Source organism: Hemicordylus capensis, chromosome 3 (genome assembly GCF_027244095.1).
Source record: "Hemicordylus capensis ecotype Gifberg chromosome 3, rHemCap1.1.pri, whole genome shotgun sequence".
In the NCBI taxonomy this organism is placed as follows: domain Eukaryota; kingdom Metazoa; phylum Chordata; class Lepidosauria; order Squamata; family Cordylidae; genus Hemicordylus; species Hemicordylus capensis.
In genome coordinates this window covers 194,960,941-194,988,057 of record NC_069659.1, presented here as the reverse complement: position 1 = coordinate 194,988,057, position 27,117 = coordinate 194,960,941, and the positions used below count along the sequence as shown (strand labels likewise).

Here is a 27,117-nt window from a genome sequence, read left to right as displayed (position 1 = left end):
AAAACTCTAGGTACTAACATAAGAACAGCCCTGCTGGATCAGGCCCAAGGCCCATCTAGTCCAGCATCCTGTTTTGCACAGTGGCCCACCAGATGCCTCTGGAAGCCACAGGCAGGAGTTGAGGGCATGCCCTCTCTCCTGCTGTTACTCCCTCTCCAAATCAGCTTTGCTAATATAATTAGTCCATTTTGCATAATCTGTGCTCTGCCAGCCAGCGTGGTGTAGTGGCTAGAGTGCTGGACTAGGACCAGGGAAACCCGAGTTCAAATCCCCATTCAGCCATGGTACTTGCTGGGTGACTCTGGGCCAGTCACTTCTCTCTCAGCCTAACCTACTTCACAGGGTTGTTGTGAGGAGAAACCTAAGTATGTAGTACACCGCTCTGGGCTCCTTGGAGGAAGAGCAGGATATAACATGTAAAAAATTAATTAAATAATAAATTATGAGTGTTCTGCTGGTTCAGTGGCACTGAAAATGGAAATACTCCTTATAGACAAATTTCCATCTTGCTAAATGGTGTATGTGACCTTGTTTTGAGAGGGTGTGTTGTCATCTCATCTCTCTAGATTTTGTTTAACATGCCTTCCAATTCAAACCTTCCTATTCTTTGTTAGAAAATCATTCAGCTTTACCAGGCAAATATCTGCCATGCAACATCATCAGTTTTCATTTTTGTTGGAAATATCTGTGCCTGACGGTGTGTAATTCTGGGCAACCTGAAAATTTAAAGATTAATTTGCCCAATATTGCCTTACTTGTGTTTGAATATTTCATTCATTCAGTAGGTCAGTTGGTCAAAAGGTCAGTATACCCTGCAACAGGTCAGTAAACGTATACCCTGCCTTTTGATTAGCATGTTCAAAGTGGCTAACAAAATTAACACTGCATAAAGCAGTTCCATGAAATAAATACAAAATGATAAGAATCTTTTAACGACTTATCAGAAGAATCTGATAGGGAATTGAGGGCTGCCCCCTCTGTCTCTCTGCTGTGGGCAGCTGACTATGCTAAGTGGCTGCAGCAGGAATGCCAAAGAGAGGGCTGGCCTTGGATAAGCTGTGGACCATCTTCTTGTATGTCAAACTACATATTACATTAAACTTAAGGCAGACATGCCTTTCCCCCTCTTTACACAATAGCAACCAGTTTGGGACCTCAGTGTGGTGGGAGGGGCATTTTAATTCTTTGCTCTTTCCCTCCCCACATGCATGCATGGCAGCTATTTGCCCTCAAAGGAATGCGCCCAATGGTACCAGTGTGGGAATGGCACCGAGTGACACAAAGAGTGGAAGACTAAACAGAGCTTCCAGAGGTCAGGACTTGGAGGCTTTAGTGCTTTTGTCTTTCTTGTACGACTACTTTTCCATGCCTTTTCCATACCACATCATGAAACTATCGATAATCTGGCCCAGTAGTCAGTAACTGGGCCAGCAATCCCTCCCCTCTGCCACCATCAGGGATGATTCAGCATATGGACTGGAGGGGATGAATACAGGCTGAGTCCAGCTGCCATGTGTCCTATCAGTGTACCCAATGCACTGATACCTCAAGTAGATGTACTTGAGAGTGAGCCAGTGAACAGTATTGGCTAGAGTCTTGAGCTTAGATGGGTGAATTAAATCACTGGGTGAAGTTCTGGGCAAACTACTGTCTTTTTCAGCCCAGCTTGGGGAAAGTCCACATGCAGTACTATTTGCTCAATGGAGGAAGATCAGCATACAAATATATTTGAGGAGGTTATCCTCCATGTCCTGCCTCCTTTGAAAGTTAGATTGGTGGCTACATGGGTGCCACCACAGCTATGGAACGTCCTCTGTCAGGGGACCCATCAGGCCCAGTCTTTGTGCCCCCTTGTGAGATTGTGAGACTCGCCTCAATGACTGACATACTGCAAAACGTGATGTGCAAGTTGTAACATCCATGCAGTAGCACTGTTGCTCTAAATGCAAGATTTTGTGCAAATACAGTTGCACATTGACTACCATTATTTCTAATGGCTGTCAGTTGTACAATGGACTTATGCAATTCTTGCATTTATTGCAATGGCATTCTTGTGCAACTGCACAACTGTTACGTTGCATCATGCATATAACATTGCACAGCATGTCAGCCAATGGCATCTGAGTTCAATATTTGTTTGTATTTGATAACACAATGGTATTTTAAATTATAATATATTCAATGCCGTGAATATACAGTATAAAAATTTAGAGAGGAAAACTTTGAGGGGGATTTTTGAGAGCAAAATCATTTGAGCTCTGATGTTTTGTTTCTCTATCTGAGATTATTGCCTTATAGGAGAAATGTTGTATGTCATAGGAACATAGGAAGCTACCATATACTTGGTCCATCTAGCCCAGTATTGTCTCCACACTCTGGCAGCAGCTTGGAGATGCCCTGTCTTGGAGATGCCAGTGAGGGAACTTGGAACCGAGATGCATTTCCCAGAGAGGCTCCACCCCTTAAGTGATGGACTTATACACATGCAGTCTCCCATTCATATGCAACCAGGGCAGACCCTGCTTAGCTAAGGGGACAAGTCATGCTTGCTACCACAAGACCAGCTCTCCTCAGAAAAAGGACCAAGGCGTCAAATGGCTTGATCTCAGCTTCATACATTACTTGGAGAAAGCGTGCATTCTACAGTATAATGATAAACTAGCAGCATGTACTGTATGTCTTTTACAAAACATTGAATGAACGGGAACAATTAACATATGAAGTAGGCTCTACTCTCTCAATTTAGTAGTTTCTAAGGGGTGGGGGGAAGTGTTCCAGAGTTAAACCTATTGATTTCAAAGGGAGATACTTAAGTGTGTGCATCACTCTCCCACTGAAATCTTTCAAAGATACCCAGTAAAATTTAGGTTGCACAAGTAAACATTAAAGGAGCCATACCGTGTCTGGATTGTCAACAACTGGGGGGCAAATATGTGCCCCCCCAAATGATAAATCATATAAAATGTCCTCTCAGCCCTCAAATTCCTAGCATTTCAGTAACTTAAAACCTCAGCTTCTAGAAGAACAGTTTGGATCAAACAGGCAATGGCGACTCTAGGGAGCTTCCCAGATTACCTGCTTAACAGCGGCAGAATGCTTCGGTTCAGACAAATCGCATTCAAAATGTAAACAGCTACCAGTAGGGGAAGCAGTCTTGCGAAAACTAACAACTGAGAAATACAGCAAACTTATTTGTTTGTTTGTTTGTTTAATTTTTACATTTATACCCCACTCTTCTTCCAAGGAGCCCAGAGCGGTGTACTACATACTTAGGTTTCTCCTCACAACAACCCTGTGAAGTAGGTTAGGCTGAGAGAGAAGTGACTGGCCCAGAGTCACCCATCAAGTCTCATGGCTGAATGGGGATTTGAACTCAGGTCTCCCTGGTCCTAGTCCAGCACTCTAACCACTACACCACGCTGGCTCTCTTTATGCTGGGCATACAACGTTATAGCAATAAATTGCCGTGATTGAATCCGAAACAAGGCATCGGAAATGTGAACAGCTCCCTGCTGACAGTGTAGGGACTGTGGTGTCACAACACAGGAAGTATGGAAGCACATTTCGCAGATACATCCTGACCCCGTTGCAGGGTCTAATCTGGAAAGCACCTTGAAGGGGGTAAGGGGGCAAGCAGCACCACCCAGAAAAGTGCCATGCTCCCACCCACCCCTTTCTGCTTCAGAAATCTAATATGTGGGGCACAGCTTGCCCACCCATAAATACTTTGCCTCTTCTATGCCCCCCCCCCTCAAATAGTTTCTAGTGCCGTCACTGCAAACAAGACCCATTCAGATGATGTTGGGTGTGAAGTTTGAACACAAATCTTGGTTAATAGGGGAAGAATTGACAACCCTAAGGGTTTGCAGCTGGAGGAAGGAAAGTGGGGGGAGGGGTACTGTTGCTATGCTCTGCAGAATATTAGGAAACATAGGAACATAGGAAGCTGCCATATACTGAGTCAGACCATTGGTCTATGTAGCCCAGTATTGTCTTCACAGACTGGCAGCAGCTTCTCCAAGGTTGCGGGCAGGAATCTCTCGCAGCCCTATCTTGGAGAAGCCAGGGAGGGCACTTGGAACCTTCTGCTCTTCCCAGAGCGGCTTCATCCCCTGAGGGGAATATCTTGCAGTGCTCACACATTAAGTCTCCCATTCAGATGCAACCAGGGCAGACCCTGCTTAGCTATGGGGACAAGTCAGCAGCAATGGTGGGTGTTATTAATGATTCTGTAGTGGGTAACCCCAGGGGGAGTGCAGCTGAGCACACTCTAGCAGCCTAGGCTCTGAGAAGCCGAGAGGGAGCGAACAGACTCTCTGAGACCCAGGAAGCCTGACGAAGTCCAGGCAAAGTGGAGCTGGAGCATGATGTCTGAGGGGAATGGTTCTTCCTAGTTTATTCAAGCAGTTGAAAAATATATATATATAATCTTGATTAGGTTGGGTATGATGTACCTGTCACACCTTCCTAAGGCTGTCAGCGAATTTGAGCTCTTTATTTTTTTTTTTTAAAGTAAGCTTTTGAACCAGAAGTAAGAACCAGAAGTGGCTCCAGCCTACACAGTATCAATGCCCAGCAGTCAAGCTTTTAGCCTTCTCTCTGTCACAGACCATTCTGTGCTGTTCGGAACTGAGTGCTTTCGATTAGGGGTGTGGAGCAGTATCCATCACTCAGCTCTGAGTCTGGGTGTTCTTAGGGCTGAGCCACTTGAGACTATATGAAAGGAGCAGAAACCCTTTGGATATTGATGTGGGCACACCCTCTCAGCTTTCAAATGGAAATTTACACACATATTGGATGAAAGTTTGAGTGAGAACAAGAAGTCATTAGTGGCACTAAGCTGTTAAGCCCTTTAATGCTGTTCTGTAGCAAATCGGCACTGAGCTGATGGAAGAAAAGTTAAGTGATCACATTGGGGAGCCCAAGCCATGAAATGAGGTCCTTGGGCTCAGATTGAAACTGAGCCCACCACTGAAGACAATGGAGAGAATCTTGTTTGGACCACAATTTGAAACTGAGCACAAGATTATTGCCCCTATCCAGCTCTATATCATCCCCCTTACTCTCTATAGTACTTCACCCCTTTTTGACAGTATTGCCTCTTGGAATAGAGAACCTGTGTCCCTCACCCTACCTCTCCTCCACTTTCACCACTGACTAGAAGGCTGTTGCTGAAGTCAGTGGCAGGAATACCCAGGACAACTATTCCACATCTGTCCAATGCCTGGGCCAGCCCTGGAGCACATTCATTCATTCATTCATTCATTCATTTATTCGATTTCTATACCGCCCTTCCAAAAATGGCTCAGGGCAGTTTACACAGAGAAATAACAAACAAATATGATGGCTCCCTGTTCCCGAAGGGCTCACAGTCTAAAAAGAAACATAAAATAGACACCAGTAACAGTCACTGGAGGTACTGTGCTGGGGGTGGATAGGGCCAGTTACTCTCCCCCTACTAAATAAAGAGAGTCACCACATTAAAAGGTGCCTCTTTGCCAAGTTAGCAGGGGTTGGGGTGGCTTGTCAACTGGAAGGAGAGCTGATTTGGGCTGGCATGGTATTACTTCCAATGCAAAATTCTCAAAAGGCTCCAATACAATACAATACAATACAAATAAACAAAATAGGCAGATTTCCTATTTTGCATAATTTCTAAATGTCTGTTCTGAGCCCAGCCTCTGAAGCTCTCATCAAACCGCTTGAAACAGAGTACGCAGTTCTAATGTCAGTTGAAGTCCCATCCCCACCAACACCAACATGGACATGCCCCCTCCCACCAACTATGACTACAGCATTTGTCTGAAGAGTCAAACACTATACTTTAGGAGAGATCCTTCCTGTGATCAAGAATGCTAGGGCACCATGAGGGAAGAACCAGGGCTCCTGCAAAGCATCACCTAGATAGTTTCAAATATATCTCAAATATATCTGTGAGCTAGAACCCTGCTTTTTAAAAAAATTTATATTCTCAAGACCCCAAAACCTCTTCCAGGTTTTGTGTAGAAAGCATACACAATATAGGAAAACATGTGAAGTGGCCCACTTAGCCGACTTCAATTGACTTCAGTTCTAAACAAATTTTCATTGAAAATAAATAATATTGGGCTAGTTCAAACAATAAGCATGACATGAAGAAAGAGGGACTGACGTGAGAGCACACGCATCAGTACATCTTCCATTGATGTCCCATTGCCTTCCGGGCGCGTCTCTTGACTCTCGTTAATCCAAATGTCCCCTAAACAGGCACTATCAATACTTGTTTAAACATTCAGATGAATGGCCCCCACACCCGATCAAGAGATGCACTGGGAGGGCACTGGGACATCTGTGTAGAACCTCCCAATGGTGGTTCTAAGCCCACCATACATGTGCTAGGCCAGTATCATTTGAAATAAACACATATCTGTGCTGTGAGCTCAGCTGGATAAAGCTGGACACATTTCCTTAATATTTGAACATTGGGCCTTTCATACCAGGTATGTGAACTTCTAAACACAAGTTGTACAGGTACTCATTACAGGTACTCGGTCATTAGTTTCAGTTAGTCTCTTAAGTGAACCATTCAAAAGAGGAGATATACCATGCCCAGGATCCAAACATTGAAAGCTGCCATGTACACTTTCTGGGGTAGTTTTGTTCATTTCAGGGTGAGTCCTCTGGAGTGAGCAGGTTCTGGATTGATGCCTAAAACAGAGACAGATCTACCTACCTACCTACCTACCTACCTACCTACCTACCTACCTACCTATTTATTTAAATTTATATGTCGCCCTAATCCCATAGGTCTCAGGCTGGCTTACAAACAATAACATACAAAGCAACACAGTTTTATAAAATACAACATACATAACATCATAACCACAGCCCCATACAGTACTCATTACAAGACATAATAACTATGGATTACCAGATCACTCTATGACCAGCTATCTCAGCGACCAAACACCCGACGGAACATTTCCATCTTGCATGCCTTACGGAGAGCCAACAAATCATGGAGAGCTCCGATATTATCCGGGAGACCATTCCATAGAGCCGGGGCCACCACTGAGAAGGCCCTGGCTCTTGTTGATTGCAGTTTAGCATCCCTAGGGCCCGGGATCACCAAGGTATTACTTGTGGCCAATCTCAGGACCCGGCGAGGAACATATCGAACAAGGCGGTCCTGGAGGTATGGAGGGCCCATATAGTGTAGGGCTTTAAATGTTAAAGTTATTAAAGTTGTGTTAAAGTTAAATGCAGATTAATGTTCATTTGTTCCTTTTGTCTTTTTCTTTACAGGCCTTTGGGGCACAACTCTGACTGAAAACACAGCTGAGAACCGAGAGCTTTATGTAAAGACCACGCTGCGTGAACTGTTGGTCTATATTGTATTCTTGGTGGATATCTGTTTGTGTGAGTAGTACACTACATGTACACTAAATAATTTATAATTAGGGTGCTTGTGGAGTGCTCAGCCACCCACCATCCAGCTCAGCCTCATATTTTTTTTTCTAAGCAAGGAGACAAAGGCCTACGCTTCCAAGTCAGCCAATCATCTGCTTTCCACTTCTTCTAGTAACTGGGAAAGGCAAGGAGTATTACGTGCATGCTCATTCATTGGGCCTGTGCTGAATATTCCTGATTTTGGGCTCAAAAATGTTCGGTGTTACAGTTTCCCTAGAACTCATGTTGCTTTGGCGCAATTCTTCTTCCTGGATCAGTCACAAGGGTGTAGCTATAATGATGGGTTCAATCATAACAGCCATAACAGATGGGTTCAAAAAACCCGGGCCCCCAAGCTCCAGAGCAGGGCTGTCCTTAGGGCATGGCAAGCAGGGCGGCCGCCCCGGGCCCTGCTCTTTTAACCCCAATTAGAATTAACTGGAAGGGGGCCCCACACCGGCTGATTTGCCCTGGGCCCTGCACCCTGCCAGGCCCCCCAGCTCCACCGCTCCCTATTTTCTTCACTATCTCCCTCACTCTGAGGGGCCGCCAGAAAGAGGAGTGAACACAGGCCTCCCTCTCCCCTAGCTATGCCCCTGATCAGTCACATGAGTGATCCCCGCTACTCAGGGATCACCAGCCTTATACATGACAAATGACTGTGTTTAAAGAATTGGAAGGATAATTCTTTCAGTCGCTGTTTGCCATGACAGTTATATAGAACCACCATATTCAGAGGCAATGGGTACTTGTTGTCAGGAGAGGCCCTTCCATGAGGTGAGGTGAAGCGGTCACCTCAGGTGGTAGATTTTGGGGTACCAGCAGGGTGGCATGAGGCCATTGTCTTTGGGACCTTTGCAAGCTTTGCGAGGTGCACCTCTCCTCACACCAGTGGCACACGTAGGTAATTTTGGCACCTGGACCTGAAGGGCTTGGGGGCCCCGCCCTGCTGCGAGACCCCCTTTAACAAAAATGAAATCAAACCTCCATCCTGGGGGGGGCGCTCCTGGGGTTGGCAGTGGCTGATGGCCGGCACAGCAGCAGGTGGGCCCATCTGTCTGCACCTAGCACACCTGTGCAGTTAGAGTATTGAGCATCACAAGTGCATGATGTCACAGACTTGCAATGCTTGATACACCCACTGCACAGGCATGCTCAAGGCCCAGACAGGCCTGCCAGCTGCCACCGCCGCCACCACCACGGGGGAAGCCAAGGCCTTCTCGGCTCACCCCCCGTGTGCACATGGCAGCAGCAAAAATGGAAATGATGGGGCAGCAGTGGGGTGGGCACAGGGTGGGCAGGGTGGGCAGGAGGGCCTTCCCCCAGGACATTTAAAGGGGCCCCCGGGACTTAGGAAGCCATGGACTAGAGCCCCAAGGTCCTGGGGTAAGAGCGCCTCTACCTCACGCTCCTTGCAAAGCTTGTAAGAAGCGTGAGGAGAGAAAAGGATGCTGCTGGCAGCCTTCCCCCCTCCCCACTCTGTTACACTTCCAAGCTTGCAAGGGTTGGTTTGGAAAGGGGGCTGGCCCCCACCAGATGTGGGACAACGCAGCATTTGGCACCTCCCTCCGGCAATGCAATCCCTCCACTTCCCAGCACTCTGTGCACATCCTCTCAGATAGTGCAGGGGCTCAGGAGGAGCCCCTTAGGTGCTGGGCAGAGTCTTGCACTGCATGGTGGGGATGGCCAGGGGAACTGTGCAGAGTGCGCCATTTTGGCCAAAGCTTCACACAAGGCCAATTAGTCAGGGAGCCGCCCTGAGGGTGGATGGGAGCTGCCACTGGCCCTCAGGCCTTGACAGTGAAGAGCACTGATGACCCCTTGTTCTGATTCTCTTTTTTTCATGAAAAGGATGGTGCTATGTAGCAGATTTGGGCTCTATGATAAATCATGGAAGGCGGGTGAAGTTTATTGATAAATTGGTAAATGTCAGTATATCTTCTAACAGTGTTGGAGTCATTTTTACCGCAGTTGCATCAACTCTGCAACTGAAATTAATTTGCTCCTGTTTCTTTTATTTTTTGGAGGTACAGAGATTTCACAGTGGCAAAGTGTGATTTTTTTCCTTTCTTTGTTTTGCATTTTATATTTGTAATTGTTGGAGAATAACAGGACTAGGTATTACAAAAGATTACCAACCCTAGAAATTATCTGGGGTACCTGCAGCTAGCATGGGCTTATTGAATGATAAACTTAGTGGTTTGTAGTAAGCCTAGGGCCAAACTACATGGGCTATAATGTTCAACCTATCATTAACAGATGGGCTCAAAACAGGAAGTGGACTGAAAGTCTCCCGGTTTTATTTAAAAGTGCCATGGGTGTGGGCTGATCTGACTTGACATGGAGGAGAGGGGGTGTTAACACTCTTCTCTTGTACTGTTTTTCTGCCCCGCCCCCTCCCATGGCTGCTTGCCTTCAAAGCAGTTTTGCAAAAAGCTGCTTCGGAAGGTAAATGGCCATTTGGTAAAGTGCTGTTGAGTCAGTGTCGACTCCTGGTGACCACAGAGCCCTGTGGTTGTCCCCAGTAGAATACAGGAGGGGTTTACCATTGCTTTCTCCTGCACAGTATGAGATGATGCCTTTCAGCATCTTCCTCTATCGCTTCTGCCCGATATAGGTGTTTCCCATATGCCAGCGGGGATTCGAACTGACAACCTCTGGCTTGCTAGTCAAGTCATTTCCCCGCTGTGCCATTAGGTGGCAGCCATTTGGAGGGGAGGGGAATTTTCTGTGGGAAAACAGCACAGAGGGAAACGTTAACATCCCCAATCCTAAAGCTGAACTGGGCCCCCTAAGCTGCTTTTTTGACCCCTCCAAAAGTATACTTCTGGGCCACTTCCTGTTTTAAGCCCATTTGTTGATGATGAGCTCAGTGTTGTATTTGTTTGACCCTTTTAAATCTAAACTCAGATGACTATGAATACAACAAATATTTATATATGGCTTTTCAACAAAAGTCCCAAAAGCGGTTTACATAGATATAAATAAATAAAATGGCTCCCTGTCTCCCAAAGGGCTCACAATCTAAAAAATCTACATAACTGTTGGCACAAATTATATCATGTTCTCATTTCATAGGAGCATTAACATTTTTCTGCAGCTTCCTGGAATTTAAGGTGTATAGTTAAAACTTCCAGAGCACTCTGATTTTCCCTTTAAATCCCAAAAGGTTATGCAGGAAGGGTGGTCAAGAAGATAACATAGATAACAGCTGCTATTGTACTCTCTGGGCAGATTTAATGCATGCTAATACTAAGGCACTTTGTGTGGGCAGAACAATGGCTGTTTGTTTTAGGAAGATTCATTGTTATCTCAAAGGAGCACCTGTGGTGTCTCATAGGGCAACAGATTATATTTCATGCACTCTGCAGCAGAGCAGGTATGCCAGCTGTAATTATCACTTGTGAGCAGGAGTACAACACTCCAATCACTCTTCTCATGCAGCAATGATGTTCTGACCTGTGCTAAACAGAAGCTTTGAAAGTTTGTTGTTTGTGTAGGACGCCTGTCAGTTTTATTTTAAGAACCCAGTGATTGATGTTTCAACTTAGCAAATGCTTGCGTCTCTTTGTGGGCATGCATGCATGCGATAACTTACATCCCACTCACAGATCCCACTCTTTGTCGCATAAGCAGAGCTGGGTCAGTCTCCACTGAATGGTGAGACATTTGTCCTGGGAGCTGGGACTGCATCATCAGCTACTGATATGTCTGAGGCTGGAAGAGTCACTGCCAATTCTGGTTGTTCCGGTGCTCCTGTCCTATTGCAGCTGCTGCTACTGCTGCTTCACCTTCCTTCCTTTCCCCAATTCCTCTGCTTTTTCAACCTGGGGGAGAAAAGGTCAGGCACATTACCCAGAAAACGTAGGGTATGGGACTCTACCATCTTCTGGTGGTTGGCAGCAAAGCAGGTGGTAAGGCTAGGATGGGGGATTTTTTTTCAGATTCATAAATGGAAGGCATTTGAGGGTAGGGGGGAATAATACAAATTTCATCCACTATCAAAATTAGCACCACCAAGATGAATGTTTCAGTTCATCTGAACTGAAAATGTCAGATGAGGTTCAGTATTTGCTGCAAAAATATTCATGGGAAAGTCCTCTGTCCACTTCTAGATGCATTTTTTTCACCCTATTCGTACCCATCAATCCTCATCTGTGGTGCTTTTTTTAAAACTTGGAAGGGCTTCTTCAATGTGTAGTCCCAGGCAATCAGGGATCATATAGCAAAGATGATGTCACAGCAGCACCATATGATGACACAGCATCATATAGGCAGTTAGATTTGACTAGTGATGCCATCACTGAAGGCAAAAAGCCCTCCCATTTCTCTCATTCTAAATGGGGCAGCACGGGGAGAGAGGACTCCTTGCCTTACCACACTGTACTGGTTGTACTGCATGACAAGACTTTTGCCCCAATCCTGCTTTAGTCATATTCACATGACTAGTTGGAGCAAAATGTAGATGAGGATGGATGCAACATCTGAATATACAACCCATCCAATATAATGCAGATCAGATGGACAACATTTGCATTCACATGTGCATCCAGATGCAGATGTCAGCTATATAGCACACTGTTATTCACCTTCATCTGGATGCAGATTCTGATGTGCATCTGAATGCTCATCTACAACTGTCCCTCGGAATCAAATTTACACAACTGGATTGGAGCAAAGCAGCACTGATCTGGTTGCCTTGGCAATGGGGATATGTCCCCTCTTCCCCAAAGCCTTGTATCTCAGTCTCACCACACTCACTCTCCCTTATAAAGCCAGTCTATTGAAAGCAACTTGGAACAGAGGTGCACTTTGGTAATTTTGGAGCCTGGACCTAAAGGCCTTTGGAGCCCCCCCCCCTGCAAATTAAGTATCATCATGTTTCACATGATGGGCGACCACACCACCCAGGATAGACTAAAGAGGATTTGGGGGGGCCCAGGGGCTATGGAGGCCCTGGACTTTGGCCCTGAAGTCCAGGGGTAAGAACGCCTCTGACTGGTAATATTCAGCATTTAAGATTTAAATATTCAGGGTTTAAATATTTGCAGCTCTGATTGGACCATGCCCTCGTCACTAAATTTTGCATGTAAAAAAATTAAACTTAAATGGCCAGATGTTGCAAAACAGACTCAAGCATGCATCCAGCCTAACCTCTTGTGTGGTTAGGCTGGATTAGTTTCACTTGGTGGCTCCTAATGATGTGGACAAGCTGCTCGGTACAGCCTACCACCTGTTTCCTTTCCTTAACCCTTGTCCAACATGGCTTATAGTATCTGACAGGGTTGTTGTTGTAGAGGGCCTCGTAGATATTATAAATGCTTCTTTGAGGGAGGGCAGGATGCCTTCCTGTCTTAAGGAGGCAGTTATTAGATGTCTTCTGGGAACGCCTGTTTGGAGCCTTAAGAGTTAAGCAATTATAGGCCTGTCTCCAACTTTCCATGGCTGGGCAAGGTAATTGAGAGGGTGCTCCAGTTCCAGGCAATCTTGGAGAAAACTGATTACTTATACCCATTTCAAACTGGCTTTTCGGTGGACTATGGGGTGGAGACTGCCTTGGGTGGCCTGATGGATGATCTCCAATTGGGAATTGACAGAGGGAGTGTGACTCTGTTGGTTCTTTTGATCTCTCGGCACCTTTCGATACTATCGACCATAGTATCCTTCTGGAGCATCTGAGGGGGTTGGGGGTGGGCGGCAGTGCTTTGCAGTGGTTCTGCTCCTACCTCTCGGGCAGATTCCAGGTGGTGTCAATGGGAGACTGTTGCTCTTCAAAATCTGAACCCCCAGGACTCTGTACTGTAAAGTTCCAATTTATGCTGAAGAATTTCCACAAGAAAGTCGTGTTGAAGAAACATACAGTTTGTATTGCTGTTTTCTTTTCCTGTACATTTTTGGACATGGTGCAACTTTGCAATCCTCTACACAAGAGGAAGATGGGACCATAGAGAGAACGCACCCACCCCAACATCACTAAGGGGTGTACTGACGCAATCTCAGCATATCCTCTAATTGCAAATGGGGGTGTTCATCGGAATCATCCCTCTATGGCCACTGAAAAGCCATGTTTAAACATATGCCTTCCTGAAGAAGTAATATGCCTTCATAAAGCACAGTCTCGTAACCTGCACAAATGCCTTTGACAGACACTTGCCCCTGTTCCCCATGAAAATGCATTGCAACTAGCATAGAACCTGCCATTTCTACAAGTTGGTCCCCAGCCAAAAGAACAGAAACATTCTTCAGTTATCTTTATAAGCCAGGCCACAATCATAGGGTAGAGTAATGGAACAAATTCAGAGCTTAATTTGTGCTGGTGATCTTTGGTGAGAGGATCTTTTCAGATGCTGCTGTCCAGTCACAGAATGGCACCCTCTCATACTGTTTGTTAAGTGGACTGTTTCTCTCTGGACATGTTTCTTTCTTCTGAGCATGTGTAGAGTGTATTCTTCTTACAATCCACCAGCCTTCCTGCATCTAGGGTTGGGGAGGTGAGAAGTATGGATCCTGTAGAATCCAAAGCAAGGAGTAGTGGTACGCAAGGAAAAGGCAGTGGAGCGGAATCAGGAATATTCATTTAATGAAATACAGCAGATATTATGCACAGAGAGGCAAGTGCAGACTGCTTTTCAGTGCTCTTGCTGCTGGCTGTTATTTTAGGCCCACCTCTACACTAGGACTGGAATACAAGGAACTAAAGCCCTATGCAAAAGCTGGCCTGGAGCAAGGAATGGGTTAACCAAAAACACCACAGATCCCATGAAGTTTGATTCTTAGCACTTTCCTTTTATATAATCACTGCAAATGCTTGTAGGCTAAAGGATATATCCTTGATGCACCATTGCCCTTTAAAAGATTACTTGAGTTTTTCTTATTTGTTGGAGACTCCAAACAAATATGTTAGGGATAAGTTCCTAGTGTGGAATATAAAGTTAGCAACATTTAGCCATATAAAGGTAGTGTGCCATCGAGTCAGTGTTGACTTCTGGTTGTCTTTGGTAGAATACAGGAGGGGTTTACCATTGCCATCTCCTGCGCAGTATGAGATGATGCCTTTCAGCATCTTCCTATATCGCTTCTGCCCGATATGGGTGTTTCCCACAGTCTTGGAAACATACCAGTGGGGATTTGAACCAGCAACCTTGCTAGTCAAGTCAATGGATTGCTAGTCAAGTCATTTCCTGCTGCATATAGGCCAATCATATAGGTCACTCTGTGGATCTGCCCTGGAAGGTGCTCATGATATTTTGAGAGGCCTTGGTCAAACGTGGAAATTCTAGATTTCTTTCCCATGCATTCTTTTTTCATTTGTTCAAAACTAGAACACTATTGTGCTGGCTTCAGCAAATATATCATAGCAAATAGCTAAAGTAAGAACACAGGAACATAGGAAGCTGCCATATACTGAGTCAGATCATAGGCTCAGTATTGTCTACACAGACTGGCAGCAGCGGCTTCTCCAAGGTTGCAGGCAGGAATCTCTCTCAGCCCTCTCTTGGAGATGCCAGGGAGGGAACTTGGAATCCAGATGCTCTTCCCAGAGTGGCTCCATCCCCTGAGAGGAATATCTTATAGTGCTCACACATCAAGTCTCCTATTCATAAGCAACCAGGGTGGACCCTGCTTAGCTAAAGGGACAAGTCATGTTTGCTACCACAAGACCAGCTCTCCTCTCTTATAAAAAAATACAATCTTTTATTTTTCTATTGATGGGGATGTAGTCAAGATTTCGACATTGTTGTAAAATTTTGAAATTCTTGGAAATAGATAAATATTGTGTGATAAATATTTTCCTGTAATCCAAGCCCTTTCATATTACTATGCCAACAGAAATTGCCCCAGTAAAATACATTGCTTTCCTAAGATAGTATTGCATATTTTTAAGTCAGTCTTCAATGTGGAGTAAATTATTTAGAAGTTTCCTGTTTTCCCTTATTTTCTCTAGTGACCTATGGGATGACAAGTTCAAATGCCTATTACTATACCAAAGTGATGTCTGAACTCTTTTTGCAAACGCCATCAGACAGCGGTGTCTCCTTCCAGACCATCGGAAGCATGGCTGACTTTTGGGGAGTGAGTACCAGTAAGCTTGGGATGCCCTGTGCTTCCTGTGTCAGTTTTTGTAGACAAATTTAAAATGGTTGCGCTCATTGACTGACCTAAAGCAAATAAAGGGTCCTGATCTGGCCGCTTTGAATCTGACCAGGGAGCAGCCCCCGCAAGGCCAATAACTGAATCCTGACTGGGCTGCTTTTTCCATTTGTGCAGACATTAGTAGGCTTGCACTTAATGTGCATGTGGGGACCCAGATGTGTGAATCAGCCACTATGATCTTGCACAAGGTGGTTTATATATAATGAGTTATGTGAGGAAATGTATACAACTCACATATGTACATAGAACCCGTTCACTTCTTTTCCTCCAGCACACACAAGAGAGCCCTTGTTCTTGAGGTCCATCCCTCCTCTCATCTGCTCCCCCTCTCACCAACAGACCAGGGGCATAGCCACCAGGATTCACACATTAGGGATGTGCATGGAAACGGCAGGGGGTCGTTCGAAGGCAGGGGGGGCATCCCTTTAAGGGTGGGGGAGGGTGCCCTTACCCCTCCCGCCACATTTCCCCTGCAGGCACTCCATTTTAAAAATCTCCGTTGTGACAGCAGCATACCTCCCTGCTGCCCCGGTGTCCTCCTCCGCCGGAAGTAAAAAGAAGTACCCGGTGCATGTGCGCATGCCATGCTCGATCGCTCGCACATTGAACTGCCGGTTGTTCGAACCGGCTCAGAGGCCCATAAAGGGCCTCCAAACCAGTTCCATGCCCATCTCTATCACACGGGTCTTGTTAACCTGGGCCCCCGGGAGCTGCCGCTGCCTCCCTGTCTAGCCTCTGAGGGCCCTCTTTGCAGCCACCTCCTTCCTCTTTTTGTGGCTGTTAATCTGCCCACTGTTGCAGGGGCAGGAGAGGTTCCCTCACTGGTGTGAGAGAGGAAACCTCCTGTTGTCTCTCCTCACCTGCTGCTCTAGGAACCTACGAGGTTCCCAGCAGGTTCTTAGAGGGGCCAGTGACTGGGAGAGGATGTGAGGCTTCCTCTCTCGCATTGGAGGGAAACTTGCCTGGCCCCCCCTCCAAATAGTTGCAAGAGGAGAAAGGGGCCTGGACTGTGAAGGGGCAGCAGGGAAGCTTCCTTGCTGGTGCTAGAGGAAGCCTCTCTTCTTCTACCCTTCACTGGCTGCTTTAGGAGACTGCCTGGAGTTCCTGGCAGGCTCCTAGAGCAGAGAGCAAGGAGAGGGGACACGGAGTTACTTCTCTCGAGGCAGTGAGGGAAACTTGCCTGTCCTGCAACAATGGGCAGATTGAGGCAGGAGCAGTGAGAAGAGCGGGCAGGAGGCGGTGGTACGAGGAGGAGGTGGAAAGGGGGCGCTCTGCATATGAATGGCGGGGGATGGCAATGGGGGAACACAGGCTGCCCTGGGGCTTGCTATGCCCCTGCAACAGACACAAGGCTATACTCCAAGGAACTGTAGACAGAGTTGGCTTTTCTTCCCCTTCTATTCCTTTGCTCTGGTCTGTGCAAGGAGAACTGTAACCACTTACCCTTTTCAAACTGAGAGTCTCCTCCTGCGTAATTAGAAGCCTATTATATAGGGGTAAGTAATATTTGTTGCTCCAGCTGTTGTTGAACTACAATTCCGACCATTCTGAGCCACCTGTGGCTATGGATGATGGAAGTTGTAGTTCAACAACAGCAGCTGGAGTGCCAAAGGTTGCTACCCCTGCTATAGAACTAGCCCAACCATTCCCATTTAGGCATATGAGAAAGACAGGTTGACTTGACACTGTGTATTTTTCTAGGCTTGAGATTGGTTCCCCTAAGGTCATTCTGTGTTGGGTGGCTATCCTAAATCACAAATCTTTCTCATTTCTGTATACCTCCACAGTATACACAAGGCCCCTTACTGGATAGCTTGTATTGGACCAAATGGTACAACAATGAATCTCTGGGCCATAACACCCAATCATATATCTATTATGAGAACTTGCTGCTTGGTGTCCCACGATTGCGCCAACTGAAGGTCCAGAACAACTCATGTGTGGTGCACGATGACTTCAAGGATGACATTTCTGGCTGCTATGATGTATACACTGAGGACAAGGAGGACAGATCTCCCTTTGGGCTTCTCAATGGAACAGCGTAAGTGGATCATAACCTCTGCCATATTTGATTTCAGAAGCTAGTTTTGAAGATCCTCTCCATCCTAGCAATGTAAAATGGCAGTCTACTTATTTTATTCTCTGTTTACTAGAGATTAGTGGGTTACTAATCCAAATGAATGCATCAAAATATACTTTTTAAAAAATCCAAAGCCAAGAATCTCACATTCACCGCTGTCATGGATAGCTGTTTCCAAATGGTCATGGGAACTACTCTGCTTTTTCCCTAGGGAATAAAAATATACAGAGAAGGCCCAGCCCTGCATGAAGTCACATCCTCTGTGATTTCTCCTTAATCATGAGGGAATTTTGCTCTTCACTTGCTCAGAAATACTCTTCATTATTGCTTAATAGGCCCAAATAATTCAGTCACCCCATTATACATGCCCTGCCAACCCCTTGACTGGACTCTGCACCAAACTATTCATAGAAGTGCCCATGATAGCTGTATGGGAACTTTGGTTAGTCAAGGATGCAGCAGGCAGAGTGGTAATGGGTGTAGCTGCCACAGGAGCATGTTACACCAATACTGTAGGATCTCCAGTACCTTAAGATTAGCCTAGGAACCATTGGTTTTTACCTTTAAGCCCCTATATGACCTGGGTCTAGAATACCTGAGAGCATCCCTACTTCCTGCAAATGAGGCCCTCCCTGTACCAGAAATGTAATGAACTACACCTATAATGGCCACGATGGAAGTAGCACCAGGAGGATGCTACAGAGTCATTGGGATTGCAGCGTCCAATGAACAGCCCTAGTAGTCAACACTTGTTTTTTAGAGTTAGAGTCAATTTTTTTAACTGCTGAAACATAACCACTCTCTGTGCCAGTTTTAAAGGCATGCTGTCCCACAAAGCTCCAAAGAAGTGAAGCAAGGAAATCCCAGAAACCATTCCTACCCAGTGCCAACAAATGATTATTGTTGTATAGAATGCTCATGAACATGGAGGTTCTACATGAAAGCCAAACTGCCTGTGAATATGGAGGCTTCATTTCTTAAGTATGGTGTAGTGAACGGCCCCTCCCTCGCCTAAAGAGTGAACTAGAAGTGAACCCTGTCTTGACTGACAGGCAGTGACCTCTAGGGTTCAGGCACTCAACACATGGTGGGCAGGACCTAGAGGGCCTTGCGGCAGGAAGAGAAGGGGTTTTTTTTGCTCAGTAGGAGCCAGACTGGGCTATCAACAGGTAGGCTGGCCAGGAAATGGCTGCAACCAGGAGGACTGCAATCCTGGGAAGTTAGGACTGCAGGGGCCTGAAGTCTCTACCATGGATTTGGTGAGTTCAGGAAGAAAGCCAGGGCTTTGGTTTATTTTACTTTGGTGTGCCTTGCATGACCTTGCAACTGTTTTACTGTTTTATCTGTAACGTAACAAACCAAGAGAAACTGAGCCAGCACCATTGCAAAAGTCTCTGTAAACTCTTAAAAGGGGCTTTTTGTATTTTCTTATATCTATGTTCTTTGCAACTGGGTAACCACGATATTTAAAGTATGTCACCCCAATATCATCTGAGGGCGCTTTTTGAAGTATTCCTGTAGTTACTGAGTGTTTCTTTTACCTGTAACTAAAAGCTGAGAAAGCCTCAGATGGAAGCAGTCTGTAGTATTTTAAATAAAGTTTATTTTCCCTTTTGTCCTTTGCAATTTTAACCAGCCTTTGTGAGTGGATGTTTAACTCAGGAAAGGGGGGTAGGAAAGGGGTTTTTGTCTCTGGTGCAATACACATCTCAATTTGATTGCTCAGCAACTCTACAAAGTTTTCTCATCACATGTAGGCTTGCATGTGTACTTTTGTGTACTTTTCCAATAGTAAAGAGAAGGAGAGTTCCCTGGAATTTCTCCCTCATCAGAGAGGGATTAAACTCTGTTAAAAAGTGGGCAAGGTGGCAGCAATTGAGCTACTAGAGGAATAGTTTAAGTTTAAAGGAACAGCCTTTGTGGGTGAATGCAAGAGAGAGGATGATTTAGCATTTTTCTTCCCTTCACGTAGACTTGCTTTGAGGAAAAGGCTGGGTTAAATCTGCTACATATGGCCAAGTAAAGCTTCCATATTCACTGGCAGTTGGGCTATGATGTAGAACCTCCATGTTCAAGAGCAGTCTACACCAGAATGATGGTTTCTTTGTGCTGGGTGGAAATGGTTTTTAAGATTTCCTTGAGGTTCCTTCTTCAGAATTTCCTAGCATGGGTTCCTTGGTCCCAATATTATATATTTTTACTCAGAAGTAAGCCCCAGAGAAATAAATGGGGTTCCCCTTTCAGAAGGATTCCCCCCTTCTATGTTTTGCTGAGGGGCTGGGAGGAAGAAGAAAAAAGAGAATGCACATTCTTGCTTAGGATCTCTGCTGGTCCTGATTCCTATGTGTTTTTACTCAGAAGTAAGCTCTAGTGGAATCAATGGACTTACTTTCTAGCAATTTATTCCAAGCTTTGCTGAGGGTCTTTGCTTCACCCCCTTGATGGCACTGAGAGAAAGGGGAGAAAACAAATGTGTGGGAAATGGAAGAGAGGGGGAAGAATGGTTGTTTAACTATACAAGTGCTTATAGAGTGACTGTACTTATGGGCACTTATATTCAGAACCAGGAAGTCATTTGCTAGACATTCCTAGGCCTTGTCCCTTCCAACTTTGGTGTCAGAATTCTTAATGGGCAGACTCAGTAATGCTCTTAGCTAACTTTCCGTTCATTACTTTACCTGTTATTGTGGGGATTTTGAACAGAAATTACTCAAAAAATCACTAGATTGATGTTTTTCAAACCAGCAAAAGGCACCAGTCTAGTATGAACCTGGATTTTGGGGGAATGCTAAAAATACATCAAACATATTAAAATATACATTATCTGTGGTGAAATAATGTCACCAACACTTTGAACCCTCTTTTTAGGAGTTAAAACCCAAATTGCTGTATCACAGCCATTTTGCAGTGGATTTGCACCAAATTTGGAAAAGCTGTGTCCCTTGTACCCTAGTAAATTTGTGCAAAATTCCATGGGGATTGGATAGATACTTTTGATTTTTTAAAAACAATAGAATGTTCAGGGCTTATAATGGCAGAATGTTGAAAATATTCCTCATTTTAACTATACTGGCATGACTGTGCCAGGATAATCTGTGTCTAATGCACACATAACATTCTGAACCTGAAACAGATTGCATTTTCAACCCACCTATTAGTTCCACTGTGTCTTTCTCTATAACACTTTCCTTGTGCAGGTGGCAATATCACACAGAAAAAGAGCTAGATGGTTCCTCTCACTGGGGCAGACTAACAAGTTACAGTGGAGGAGGGTATTACATAGATCTCAAGATGACCCGGGAGGAAAGTGCTGATGCTCTTCAAGTCTTGAAAGAGAACTTGTGGCTGGATCGGGGAACTCGTGCGATTTTTATTGACTTCTCAGTGTATAATGCCAATATCAATCTCTTCTGCGTGCTCAGGTAAGTGGCATCTATCTTAACTAGTAATTCTAGCTCTTCTCTCTTCAAAGAATATGATTTTCTGAGACCTTATTTTGGTGTTTTGCTCATCTTTTATAGCCCCGTTCAAGCCATCACAAGGATGTTTTATAGCTGCTCTCCTCATAAACACAAAGTAATCTTATGTATATTTGATTGATTATATGCCATCAAGTCGGTGTCAACTCTTAGCAACCACATAGATAGATTCTCTCCAGGATGATCTGTCTTCAGCTCTGCATTTAAGGTCTCTCAGTGCCTCCATCGCTGTCATAATTGAGTCCATCCACCTTTTTGCTGGTTGTCTTCTTCTCTTTTGTCCAACTTTTCCCAGCATTATGGACTTCTCAAGGGAGATGGGTCTTCACATAATGTGTCCGAAATATGATAGTGATTTTGTGGCCATTTCTCATAACTTGGCCCCTCTGGTGAGGAATTTTTATGTAATCTTCCACCCAGAGAGTGACCACTTTCCCCTTGCTGTGAACTTTCTGTGGAAGGGAACACTTTATTTAGAGAGTGATCAGATGCCCGGCACAGAGATGGGCTGCGGGCCACTTAGAGCAAAATGGTCTGCTGCTCTAGATTCACGCCTCACTGTACTATTTAACTTGCCCAAAGCTCGATCTTTGTGGGTGGCAATTATGGTAGGGCCTTCAACCATTGTGGATGGCTCTCCACCTAGAAATCATCCAAAATTTCCCGCTCGCCCATGGTTTGATACAGACTGTCAGGATGTGAAAAGGAATTTAGTTAATGCATTTACAATCTATGCGGAAGACCCATCGAAGATTAGGGCACAGGAGGTTCATACTATGAGAACACAATACAAGCAATTATTAAAAAACAAGAAACTACAGTTAATTAAGAAGAATTGGGCTGAATTGATAGAGGTGGCTAAAATGAAAAACCAGGCTGCCTTCTGGCAGCTTGTCTCTCCTTCCCTGGTTAGAGAGCCCCCTCTTCTCCTTCCTTCATCATTTCTGCAGAAGTTTGGGACCACCATTTCCTTACTTTATATCAAAGGGTCGATCAGATGGTGGTTCATATTGATTCAAACATCGAGGAACTACCATGTTGGAATCCAGCCTCTGGCTCAGAAGTTGAAGATCTTATCAAGCAATTTTAAAAAGGCAAAACCCCAGGAAGTGATTTCATTACCATTGAGGTTTTGAGGGTCAACTTAGACTGGTGGGTTCCAGTGTTAGCTTCCCTCTTCACCTTCATTGATAACACGACAAAAAAATCCTTATGATTGGGGTGTAGCAATTATAATTCCAATCTATAAAAAAGGTAGAAGAGAGGAACCAGCAAACTATCGCCCTATCAGTCTTTTAAATATAACCAGTAAAATTTATGCCAAACATCTATTAGTCAAGCTGATTGACTGGATAGATATTAATAACATTTGGCTCCTGAGCAGACTGGTTTTCGGACAGGACACTCTACTATAGAACAGTTTTTAGAAGAAAAGTATACCCAAAATCCAGGTTCTGCCCTACAGGTATATGTAGCCTTTATAGATTTAAAATCTGCATTTGAGCTCATTTCTAGAGAAAGGCTATGGCAAAAGCTGAAAGACCTTTCTATTGACAAGTGGCTTCTGCTGCTAATTTCTTCCTTGTATGAAAATACAGTTTTGAAGGTCTGATCCAATTCGTCTGGTTACCTGTCTGCAGAGATTCCAACTTTCAGAGGAGTAAGGCAGGGTTGCATTTTAGCTCCTATTTTGTTTAATTTATATATCAATTCTGTGGTGTCCTGTTTAACTGATCTTTCCACACACATCCCGAAACTAGCACACAGGCATGTTTCTATTCTGCTGTATGCAGATGATATGGCTATCATGTCTCAGACCTCCATTGGACTGAAGCACGCTCTTGGCTTACTTAGCTCCTTTTGTGCAGATGGGTTTACTGAAGTTAACTACCAAAAAACTCAAGTCTTGTTATTCGCCAAACGACCTAAGTTCTATAACTGGGCCATGAATGGACACAAGATTGACCAAGTCAATTCCTTTAAGTACTTAGGCGTAGTTTTCCATTCTTCAGGTTCCTGCAACGCTCACTTAAAATCTACTATGCAGAATGCGCAATCATTGATAAATTTAATCAAATTTATCCCCCTACCACTTTATGTAGGGGGCCTCCTTTATCCCTGCTGCAATTAAGCTATTTGTTGCTAAAGTATAACCACAACTTTGTACAGAGCACAGTTGGAGCCGGTTAGTAACTTCTCCTTGTTGGAAGCTATTCAGTCTAAATTTATAAGATCTATACTACAGGTCCCATGCTGTGTGTCTAATGCTGTTGCTAGACGAGAGGTAGGTCTCATTAGATTGGAGTCATGTTATTGGAGATGTATCATTTTGTCCTGGTTAAAATTGGCTCTCACACAAGTGGGACTGGTTTCTTTAATAATGATTGACAGCTTTAATTTTAAATGGAAATCCCTGGCTAAAAACAAACTTTCCCAATATGGACTTACCCAGGACAAACTTATCAGACTAGGGATAGACCAGGCCAGGAGGGCCATTAAGCAACAAATTTTAGATATGGAATTGCACTACCATCGGCTGTATTGGAAGGTTTCCCTTTCCTCCAGCTTTTCTCTGTGCCACCTGAAAATAATAATTTTGTTGTTGTTATTATTGTTGTTGTTTACACAGTCAGACAGGTGTTATTGACTGGTTTGTTTTATCCAGACATCGAGTCCTTCCCAAGGACCTGGGATGCTAGAATTTTATTGTCAATGGTTATAGATATCGTCGCAGAATATAGGCTGTTCCCAGTAAAGCTGCTTTTTGTAATTGGCTGATGGTGATTTCTGTGGCCCCTATGGTGTTGAGGTGCTCTTCAAGGTCTTTTGGAACTGCACCCAGGGTGCCAATTACCACTGGGATTATTTTGGTCTTTTTCTTCCACAGCCTTTCAATTTCAATTTGTAGATCTTTGGTTTTTTGTTTTTGTTGTTGTTGTTGTTGTTGTTAATTTGATTTCTATACCACCCTTCCAAAAATGGCTCATGGTGGTTTACAAAGAGAAATAATAAATAAATAAGATGGATCCCTGTCACCAAAGGGCTCACAAAAAGAAACATAAGATAGACACCAGCAACAGTCACTGTGCTGGGAGTGGATAGGGCCAGTTAGGGTCAGTTACTCTCCCCTGCTAAATAAAGGGAATCACCACATTAAAAGGTGCCTCTTTGCCAAATTAGCAGGGGTTATGTCTCTGTGAGCAATATGACCCTCAGGAACAATTTTGGGTTGCACAAGTAAACAAGCACCTTTTTAAAGTGGTGATTCTCTTATATTTCGCAAGGGGTGGACAGTTGTCCCTCCCCTTGCCACAGCACCGTATCCTTCCTATTCAGCAATTCCTATTGCTGGAATCTACTTTATGTTTCTTTTAGACTGTAAGCCTTTGGGGACAGGGTTAAGGAAATCTTATGTATTTTTCTGAAAATTGCATGCGTGCACAGACACACACACAAGCACCCATGCTTCAGAAGGGGGGCCACAGCCATAGCACACATGCTTCTTTTGCTTGCACACATGCAGTCTTAGTATTTCAGCCACAGTCTTTGATATATATGTATATGGGTTGCCATTCTGCTTTGATGTATGTCAAGGAATATGCATTATCACCTTTTGCCCATACCTTCCCTCTCCCCTACTGCTTAGGCTGGTGGTTGAATTCCCAGCCACAGGTGGAGCCATCCCCTCGTGGCAGATCCGAACAGTGAAGCTCCTCCGGTATGTCAGCACCTGGGATTTCTTCATTGTGGCCTGTGAAATAGTCTTCTGTGTCTTCATCTTCTACTACGTTGTGGAAGAGATTCTAGAACTGCGTATTCATAGGCTCCAGTACTTCACCAGCATCTGGAATATCTTGGATATAGTTGTCATCCTGGTGAGATTACTTACAATTCATATTAGGAAAGAAGAAGGAAGAAAAGTACCAACAAATTATGTGGGTCATAGAGACCAGACCTGGAAGAATCTGTTGGTCAATTCATTAATTGATTGCCAATTTTTTATTATGCAGTATGTATTTATTTATTTTATTTACAACATGTCCTATCTCAAAAATCTGAAGACAGTAATAATAATAATAATAATAATAATAATATAAATATTATAATAAATATTATTATTATTATTCCAGCAATGTATCTGGTGTGTGTGTGTGTGTGTGCACATATACAGCCGTCCCTCGCCTATTTATTATTATTATTATTATTTATTTATTCAGTTTCTATACTGCCCTTCCCAAAATGGCTCAGGGCAGTTCACAAAGAGAAATAACAAATAAATAAGATGGATCCCTGTCCCCAAAGGGCTCACAATCTAAAAAGAAACATAAGATAGACACCAGCAACAGTCACTGGAGGTACTGTGCTGGGGGTGGAGAGGGCCAGTTACTCTGAGAATCACCACGTTAAAAAGTCCCTCTTTGCCAAGTTAGCAAGGATTACTAACTGCACTTATCAGGGATATTACGGGTTTCCCAATCGTGGATTTGAGTATCTGAGATTGGGAAATTGTTACCACCCTCGCCAACCAGCATGGTGTAGTGGTTAGAGTGCTGGACTAGGACCGGGGAGACCCGAGTTCAAATCCCCATTCAGCCATGAAAACTAGCTGGGTGACTCTGGGCCAGTCACTTCTCTCTCAGCCTAACCTACTTCACAGGGTTGTTGTGAAAGAGAAACTCAAGTATGTAGTACACCGCTTTGGGCTCCTTGGAGGAAGAGCGGGATATAAATGTATAAATAAATAAATAAAATAAAATAAACCGTGACTCAGGTATTCGTAGCTTGGTGCCATTTTTTAAAAAATTTGGGTGGTTGGGGTCATTTCCAGGGGTCAGGGGGTCATTTTGGGGGGTTAGGGGGCAGTTTCTCTATTTTTTCTTTATTTTCAGGTATGTTTCCAATCGTGATTCACCTAACCCCATTTCCCATGCAAGTTAATGTCTCGCCTACCGTGAATTCACCAACCGCAAGGGTTTCCAGGAACAGAACCCTTGTGGTTGGCAAGGGACGACTGTATAGTGAATAAAATTTCTGGAAAATAAAAAAGAAAGTAAGGCACTCTAATTTGATCTTAGTGTTTATGTGCATCATTTATTTTCCTTTCTTACATTTGAGTTTGTCCCTCATTGTTTCTCTGCTGTTCTTTAACCTTAATAGGTTAACCTTTCAGTTAACCTATTCATACATAATTACTGCTGTTTGAACTGTGGCAATTTCTAATTTATAATAAAGCTTAAATTGTGCAGAGAAAGCTGTGCAACTGTACACCCGCAATCACCTGGAGTGCAAGAAAGAGAAGCCCATCTTTCTGATTAACAGTGCAACCCTATACACCACTTATGCCACCTATAGGGCCTTATGATACTGACTATAGGCTGATTTTCATGATGAATCTAATGATAGCTTGACAGGAATCAAAGTTCCCTGTAGTGTGCACACTGCTGAGCATGTCATGTGAACTCAGAATGTTTCACCAATCTCCAGTTGGCAATGTGCTGACCTGACATGGACCTGACATGAATCTGAGTTCCATAATCAAGATTTGAAGTTGGCTTGACCATGTCAACCAGAGATTGGCAAAAAAAATCCTGAGTTCACACAACATGCCCTGCAAGGAGTGTGCACGTGGCATCTTGTGAGCCAGCCCTGTGTCTTTTGCACTCCTGATTTTGAAAATATGCCTATGTTGAAGATCTGTACTGGCTGGAGTAATATCAGGGTTACACTTTGGTTTGTCCAGTGCCAGTACAAATCTAACTGTAGTCCAGATTCGGTGGTGGTAACACATGCACGTCACCACCATGGAACTTGTAGAACTTGGTATCCTAAGCTCTCAACAAAAAGACCCTTTAATTACACACACAAAGAAAAACAAAAAGTTGGTAAACATGAGACGTTTTGGTGTGACAGACCATCCTCAATTTAAATAAAACAAATGAGCACAGATGAAAACCTTGGTTCCCCAGCTGTTAAATT

General features: G+C 44.2%; 1 protein-coding gene across 1 annotated transcript in view; it reads left to right on the top strand.

Annotated features, from left to right (window-relative positions):
- The window catches only part of PKD2L1 (polycystin 2 like 1, transient receptor potential cation channel), a 50,132-nt gene that overhangs the window by 6,160 nt on the left and 16,855 nt on the right, over nt 1–27,117 (top strand). Inside the window, exons 2-6 of the mRNA XM_053310203.1 lie at nt 7,285–7,398; nt 15,374–15,501; nt 17,370–17,623; nt 20,860–21,084; nt 24,788–25,016. Coding sequence (XP_053166178.1) covers nt 7,285–7,398; nt 15,374–15,501; nt 17,370–17,623; nt 20,860–21,084; nt 24,788–25,016 — 950 coding nt within the window. The remainder of the gene's footprint in view (nt 1–7,284; nt 7,399–15,373; nt 15,502–17,369; nt 17,624–20,859; nt 21,085–24,787; nt 25,017–27,117) is intronic.